Genomic DNA, 7,302 nt, shown 5'->3' with positions numbered 1-7,302 from the left:
AAACTTGCTGCCGGCGATCAGCTTGAGGCACTCCATCTGGCCCCAGTGGGTCGGGTACCCGAGCATGTGGATAAACAGCAGCTTGGCCACGTTCCGATGCCGCAGCTCATTGTTCTCATCCTTGAAGGCTGTGCGTATCGAGGCGCACTCCTTGTGGATGCACGCGCGCTCGTCGGCCTGCGTCTTGCAGGACCGCACGTTGCGGATGAGCTCCCGCAGCCGGATGGACATGTCTCCTCCTGCTCGGCCGCCGCGCGCGGCTGCTCTGGTCACAGCGCTCGCGGAGTGGGGTGGGCGCTGTGTGTACAGAGCGCCGCAGAAGTTCGCAAAAGAAATACACTGGCTGATGCGAGGGATCGGGAGGGGAGCACAAATAGGACGCCCAGCCTTGCCGCCGAGTGCGTATCCTATGCGAGAGAGATGCCTCCCCTGTGGCTGTGCCCTGACCCCTGTGCCCAGCCCTCTCCGCGCCGCGATGCCCCCCCCCCCCCCCCTCGCTTTTGCAAATCCTGCACAGGTGGGGACTGTCTGTCCTCGACCCAGCCCTAGCTTGGGATGTCCGTTTTATTTATTTATTTATGGGCGAAATTCTTTTCTTCAAGTGTAGGAGAGGAGGCATATCCGGGAGAGAGAGAGAGAGAGAGATTTTTGTTTGTTTTGTTGTTATCCGGGAGAGATGGGCGACGCACGAATACAAAGGCACAGCCTGTGTCTTCTGAAAATTCTTTTTTCTTCGCCGCGAGCAAGGACCACATCCTCACCACAACCTCACCCGCCGCAGGCCTTGCTCAACCAACCAACCAAGTCGTACGAGCACACATGCGGCAGGTCCAGGAGGGTGGAGCCTGGCTCGCCCACCTTCACAAACACCTGCCGCACGAGCTCCGCATCGCGCGGGATGTGCAGGTAGTGCGGGGCCTGGGGCTGGGCGAGCCGAGCGCAAAACGCGTCCACGCCAGCGACGTCTTTTTTTTTGCACGGTCACGTTTGGGTACATGCACATGCAGCGAAGACCGAAGTCGTCTTCGCAAAACAAATGATCGACGGGTTCGTGCGTTCGCCCATCTCTCGTGCCGTCCTCCCATCCCTCCCTGACTTCTGTTTTCTTTCTTACATGACACAGTGTCCCCTGAGGGAGGGTGTAGAGGATGTAGAATGTAGAGCGCGTGTAGAGCTGTAGGCTGTAGAGCGCGTGTAGAGCTGTATAGAGCTCTACATCCCTGCGTTGTAGAGCGATGTAGAGCGCGAATTCACAGTGAAATCATCAGTAAATCGCGCTCTACAAACGCTCTACAACGCTCTACAACGCTCTACAACGCTCAGTCTACAACGCTCTACAACGCAGGCAGTCCATCCCGGCCGGATGTAGATAGAGCTCTACTGAGGGAGGGTGTAGAGGATGTGTGGTAGGGATCAGGGTGGTCTGACCATGCTTGGTCGAGGCCCTCCGTAGTATCGCGAGGCGTCCTTCTTCTCTCTTCCCTTGTTTGCAGGCCGCGACGACAGCCTCGGATGGCGTGTCGCGCGAGGCGGCGAGCTGAAAGCTGGGTGGCTCGACTGGCGGTTCGACACGTAGCAAAGCAGGCGGCGGAGCAGGAGAGCTCGGTCGCGTAGGCGCTGGCGGCAAAATTATGTTTGATGTCGAGATAGTTGCGCACACCGGGTGCGCCTGACTGCGGCAGCTGCACTGGTGCTGGTGGCTGCCTCGCGGCAGCCAGCAGGGGCGATGGTGATACACCGAGATTCTGGGCAGGTTCCTGCACACCCAAAGCCTCGTCTGATGTTTGTTGAATGCCCGTTCGGGCGTGTAAGTCTCGTTGTTGCGTGATGCTCGCGTCCTGCCGCGAGCTCAGACACTGCGGTAGGCTTGCTCGCTGCCACGGGCAAACCAAACCCCATCAGGGTGAACATGACTTCCGTCGGAAGGGAGCCCGCCAACCGCCTGGCAGAAGGCAAAATGGCTGGTGTGGCCTCCATCCCAACGGAGTCAGGCGGCGATGACTCACCTTGAATACATCGATGCCGCCCTTGGGCTCGCTTACGCGACAGCTTACTCCCAACGTGGTGTGGTAGGGATCAGGGTGGTCTGACCGTTCTTGGTCGAGGCCCTCCGTAGTATCGCGAGACGTCTCTTTTCCCTCGTTTGCAAAGGGATCGGCATCTGAACCCGAAGGTCGGTGTTCAGCAAGTGGTGGTGGTGGTGAGCCGTGTGCGCGGCTCTGCGGTATTGTTGATCGCTGTAGAGCTGTAGAGATGTACTCTAGAGCGCTGTAGAGCTGTAGAGCTCTACATCCGCCGCGGGACGAGACGGGTGCGTTGTAGAGCGATGTAGAGGCGCTCTACAACGTGAAATCTCTACAACAAACTTAGGCTCCGTTTTGTGGACGAGGCTACGCCAATTCGACCAATTCGAACCACCTCGGCCGAGGCCGCTGCCGCGGCCCCCCCCCGCGCCTACGGGGCGCCCCGGGGCGCTCAGATGGCCCTCGCCGCCCCCGCCCCCCTCCCCGCCGCCGGCGCGGCGCCCCGATCGCGCGTCGTTATCACCGAAGAGCTCGGAGACGTTCTCGAGACGCCTGTCGGTCCCGGCGAGGCCATGTTGGCGAGACGTGACAACGTTACGTCGCGCTTTAATACATTTGGTGTGGGCTAATACACGGATGTATCAGCAGAAATAGAGGCCCATTAGGTGGCATAGCCTCTTGGTCTTGCTCTAAATAAATAAATAAATAGAGCAGTCAACCCCTGGTGGGATTAGGGCTAAAAAGAAAGAAAACAGAAACGCCAAGGGAGGATTAGGGCAGAAAGAAAGAAAGAAAACAGACAACCCAAGGGAGGGATGGGAGGACGGCACGCCGCCACCACACAGGGATTTTAAGGAGAGGGGTGTGATGCGCTAGGAGGATTAGGGCTAAACATAAACAAGCGCACGGCATTTCTTTTTCTCTTCCGGCGCGGGGGGCCAGTCTTGCAATACGCCAGCTAGTGCGCCTCCTCGAGCGTACAACATATGCTCTCCACCGTCTTCGCACTCCCAAGCCTACACACTCCGCCAACAGTGGTCTCGCACGCAGCGCTTCATCCTCCTGAGCCCACCTCTTCCTCGTCGTCCTCTCCACGGTCGCTGGTCCGCCCTCCCGACGAGCGGCTCACCGCACTCGCCGCAGCCCACCGAGACCTGCTCGCGATCCTCGGCACCGATGAGGCAGCCATCCGAGCGAGGGTGGCCGAGCGGAGGCACACTTCGAGCGCAGCGCGCCACCCGCGCTCAGGCCGCAGCCTCAGCGCCCGATTCTTCTCCAAGACCGTCCCCAACCACCTGCCCATCCGCGCGCACTCGGTCGTGCCTGACAGCGCGCTCTTCGTCGCATCCGACCGCATGTCGCGTCAGCTGCGCGGCTTGCCTCCGGCTGTGATCGAGCGGCTCTGCCGGCGAGGAGCGGCGCTTCACCTCATCGGCTCGCGCCAGGTCACCACCGACCTCCCCGAGCACCGGCACCTCCGCGGCGTGCGCGGAGCCGTGCCGGGCGAGGTGGCGGAGGACGAGGAGGCGCGGCGGCTCGCCGAGTCGGTGGGGCGAGACCGCGCGGCGCTGTCGCCCGAGCTCGAGCGGCGGCGGCGGCGGCTTCTCCCCTCCTCGCAGATGACCCTCGACGAGCGATCGCGAGGCATGGGCGGGCTGCAGGCTTTACGCCACAAGACTACACTGCACCAAGTAAATAGCATACATGTTAGATCACATGCTAACAACCCTCGGGCGGGCGGCTGCAGGCCTCGTGCGGCGAGGAGAACCTGCTCGCTCCCGAGGCGCAGCCTCTCCGGCCCTCGAAGGGCGCGACCGGCTGCTGTGGCGGACCCTGTGTCCTGCGCCTGTGTCCCTAGGCGGACCCTCGCTACCGCGGGCGGTGCGTCCTCTCGCACGAGCTCTCGCACACGGTGATGGACCACGGCCTGCCCGCGGCGGCGAGGGCCGCAATCACGGCCTGCTGGGAGGGCGCGTGGCGCAAGGGGCTGTGGCGGAGGCCGGACGGCTCTTGCGCGTACGCCGCGTCGGCGCCGGAGGAGTACTTTGCGGAGCTGTCGATGTGGTACTGGGGCAGCCACGGCGAGTTTGTGGACGACGCCAACCGGCTGCCCACTCCTGGCCCGTGGGGCCTTGCGCGTTATGACCCGGATGGCTTCGCGCTCGTTGGCGCCTTGTGGAGCGGGCGGCACGCCTCCCTCGCGCCCGGGGCCGCCTCCAACGAGACGGCGTGCAAGCTGCGTGCGGTGCGACTCGCGCGCCCCGCCTCCGACCCGCAGGGCGCGCAGCCCGTCGAGATGGAGGTGGACAACTCGCGCGGAGAGACGGACCTCTACCTCGCCTGGATCAACGGCAGCGGCGTCGCGCACTCGTACGGCGTCGTCGCGGCACATTCGTACCACGTGCAGCGCACCTTCAGCGGCCACGTGTGGGAGATCTCGCGGGTCGCGCCGCCCGGCGGAGGCGAGGATCGCGCCAGTTCCGGATCGCGCCGCTTCCGGATCAGCCGCCACAGTCTCAACCTCATCGACGCGGCGGTCGCGTTTGGCGACGAGGTGGGTGCCGGCGGACCTGTAATAAGTGGAAGCGGGTCCGAGGCGTGAGGTGGCTGGCCGCGAGCCATGCCACGAGACGCCGCGTGTGTATGTGTTTTTTAGTGCAAGTTTATGTGTAAGCATCGCCCACGCGCCAAGTCACACAGGCCGGACGCGGCGACGCCCCCCCGCGCCCGCCTGCGCCCCCTCAAACGCGACCGCGCACCTCTCTCTCTCCACCGCTCTCACTCCTAGGCTATATTCACGACACACAACGCACACAGTACAGTTGGAGTTGCAGCGAATTCAGCGCCACACCTCACGCTACAACTCGTGCTTCGGGTCCGGATAGCGCTGCAACAGCATGTGAAACCTGTGGGACGTAACGTGGAGCGGCAGCTTAGCAGAGCCCGCATGGGAGTAAGGGGGTGGTGCTGTTCGATTCGGCCACTCCGCGCGGGGATTTAAGGCAGTACAGGCGCAGGGCGGAAGGCGCACATTAGCTCCTCTCGGTCCTTCCACTGTCGCAGCGTGAAGATAAGCGCCTGGTCGTCCTCGGCCTTTGGTGGTGCATTCGTCAAGTAGAAAGTGCGCAGCTGATTCAAGTACTCCTCTGCCGTTGGCTTGGCGCCAATACGTTGGCACGTCGCCTCCGCAGCCTCGGTCATGTCTGGCTCGAGAGTACTGCTGGCATCATGGCCAACGCACTGATGCCGCTCACAGCACTGCCTCACCTCACCGACGTTGCAGCGCTGCCCCCCCATCAAGCACTTAGTCAGCTGCCCCGCCGCCGTGGCGGCCAGCAATAGCACGAGCCCGCCGCGCCGCATGCGAGCAGAGCGCGGCCTTGCCGCGCTGCGCCGAGGCGTACGCGGCGGATGTGTTGTTGCGCGCCGACAGAACGTCGCGCCGTTCTGAGCACTTCCACGTTTCCCAACGGCGGGCGCTTTTTTACAAGATTTGCTGTGAGCTTGTGAGTTGGAAGGTCGGCCCCAGATTTTGTATACCAAGGCGGTGCCCGGTGCCGAACCTATCGGACCTTAAGACAGCATCGCAGATCCCTGGGCGAGGGTGATTGATCCTTTTGATGGCGGGTCCCCGTCCAAGTGCTCCGTCGGGTCCCAGGGAGGGAGGGGCTGTCTCTGGCGGACGGAGGAGGGTTGGAGAGCAACCCTCGAGATCTTGCGCCGCCGTTCCCCAGCTGCCAGTTTCCACGCGCACCTGGAAGTAGAGCTCGTCGCCATAGCCGCATTGCGCATCACAGCCTCCTCGTGAGCGCACTGTGCTGCGTGGCACGCGTGCGCGCGGGGTCTCCACAACTACGGGGTGTGGACCCTGAGTTGACCAGGGGTTGTGCGCTGGGCCCTCCTGCTCGGCTCCAGCGAGTAGACAAGTGTTGTCATCAACAGAGTAGAAGGATCTGACCTCGGGGCCGATGTGACCAAGCGCTGGTAGCGTGGTTTAACCTCACACCCATGGTCTCACAGTGTGCCGGCAGTCGCCGAGCAGTGTCGCTCACACAAGCCACAGCACAAGTGACTGAGGGCCAGTGAGGGCGAGCCCATCGCGCTGTCACAGCTGTGGCAGCCGCACAGTAGGCTGTGTCAACTGTGCAGAGTGTGTGAGCAGCAGAGGAGCTGCTCTCCAGGCTTCAGGCGCAAAGAGATGCATGCCACCGAAGGCGCTGTCGAGGTTCGCCGAGCGCGGCGGAAGTTGGGGGACACCGTCACCGACGAGTGCGTTGGAGTATTCACTCCGGACAAAGACGGGGACACATACAGCGGACGGCGCGGGGTGTGTCCCCGTCCCCATAGCGGCGAGGCGCGGGACCGTCTGAGCCCTGTGGCGAAGTGGGTCGCGTCCCCCGATTTCCTCAACTCACAGTCCACACCCTTTACACAAGCTTTCGGGTGCGTGACCTTTATCAATTAATATTCAACCTCAGTACCAATTGATACATGCCACACACGGTCACACGCACCCTACGTTACTTTGTTCGGCCGCGTCCCCCGCGCTGGCGAGCGCGGTGTGTGTGCCTGCCCTTTGCGCCCTTGCTGGCCACCGAATCGGGGCCAGCAATGGCGGGGCTAGGTGGCTGCGATCCCAATGACGCCGCCCCGCCCCGCAACGCGACATCGTCTCCAGCTGCAGCTCGTTGCGACAGCGCCGTCGGCCCCAGCAAGAAGGAGAGCTGCGCCCGCGTCTCGAGCGCCTCGAGCGTCGCCACCGTCGGCGCGAGCGCGAGCAGGCGCTCCGCAGACGCCGCGTCGAGGCCGTTCTCCTTGGCCTGGCCGAGGCTGGCGTTGAGGGAGCGCACGCCGCCCGGGAGCCGCGCGAGGAAGGCGTCGAGCGTCTCGACCTCGCCGCCGCCGAGTCGCTTCTGCACACCGCGCAGCAGGGCGGGCTCGTCGTACCAGATGCAGCAGCCGCCGAGCTCGGCGAGCTTCGTGCTGAGTGGCCTGCCCTCCCACTTGCGCCGGTCGTAGTACCACACCTTCTCCCGGTGCCCGCTCGCGACGAGGCTCACCGCGAGTCCAACCACCTCGGCACGGCCCACCCGGCCGACGCGGTGGATGTAGTCCTCCTCCTTGTCGGGCAGGGTCATGTTGATGACGCACGGCAGCTCCTTGATGTCGAGGCCGCGCGCGGCGACGTCGGTGCAGATGAGGAAACGCACGTCGCCCTCCTGCGCCCAGAGAGGAGCTGCTTACTACTATACTGGCGGACGTCACCCGCCTGCGCCAA

At 63.4% G+C, this 7,302-nt stretch overlaps 3 protein-coding genes across 3 annotated transcripts in view; 1 reads left to right on the top strand and 2 right to left on the bottom strand.

Annotated features, from left to right (window-relative positions):
• The window catches only part of AP1G-1 (gamma-adaptin), a gene marked incomplete at both ends in the record, with an annotated part of 2,666 nt that extends 2,435 nt beyond the window's left edge, over positions 1 to 231 (bottom strand). Inside the window, one exon of the mRNA XM_005770768.1 lies at positions 5 to 231. Coding sequence (XP_005770825.1) covers positions 5 to 231 — 227 coding nt within the window. The remainder of the gene's footprint in view (positions 1 to 4) is intronic.
• A 2,779-nt stretch (positions 232 to 3,010) lies between these two features.
• EMIHUDRAFT_96120 (hypothetical protein) lies at positions 3,011 to 4,626 on the top strand (the record flags this gene model as incomplete). The annotated part of the gene is made up of 2 exons (XM_005770767.1): positions 3,011 to 3,715; positions 3,883 to 4,626. The coding sequence occupies 2 exons, from the start codon at positions 3,011 to 3,013 to the stop codon at positions 4,624 to 4,626; spliced, it is 1,449 nt and encodes a 482-aa protein (XP_005770824.1).
• A 1,918-nt stretch (positions 4,627 to 6,544) lies between these two features.
• Positions 6,545 to 7,302, bottom strand: part of EMIHUDRAFT_96119 (hypothetical protein) — a gene marked incomplete at both ends in the record, with an annotated part of 7,442 nt that continues 6,684 nt past the window's right edge. The window contains one exon of the mRNA XM_005770766.1: positions 6,545 to 7,243. Within this exon, the coding sequence (XP_005770823.1) occupies positions 6,545 to 7,243 (699 nt within the window). The remainder of the gene's footprint in view (positions 7,244 to 7,302) is intronic.

The sequence above is a fragment of the Emiliania huxleyi genome (assembly GCF_000372725.1).
Source record: "Emiliania huxleyi CCMP1516 unplaced genomic scaffold EMIHUscaffold_4, whole genome shotgun sequence".
In the NCBI taxonomy this organism is placed as follows: domain Eukaryota; phylum Haptophyta; order Isochrysidales; family Noelaerhabdaceae; genus Emiliania; species Emiliania huxleyi.
This window is presented reverse-complemented; position numbering and strand designations above follow the sequence as displayed.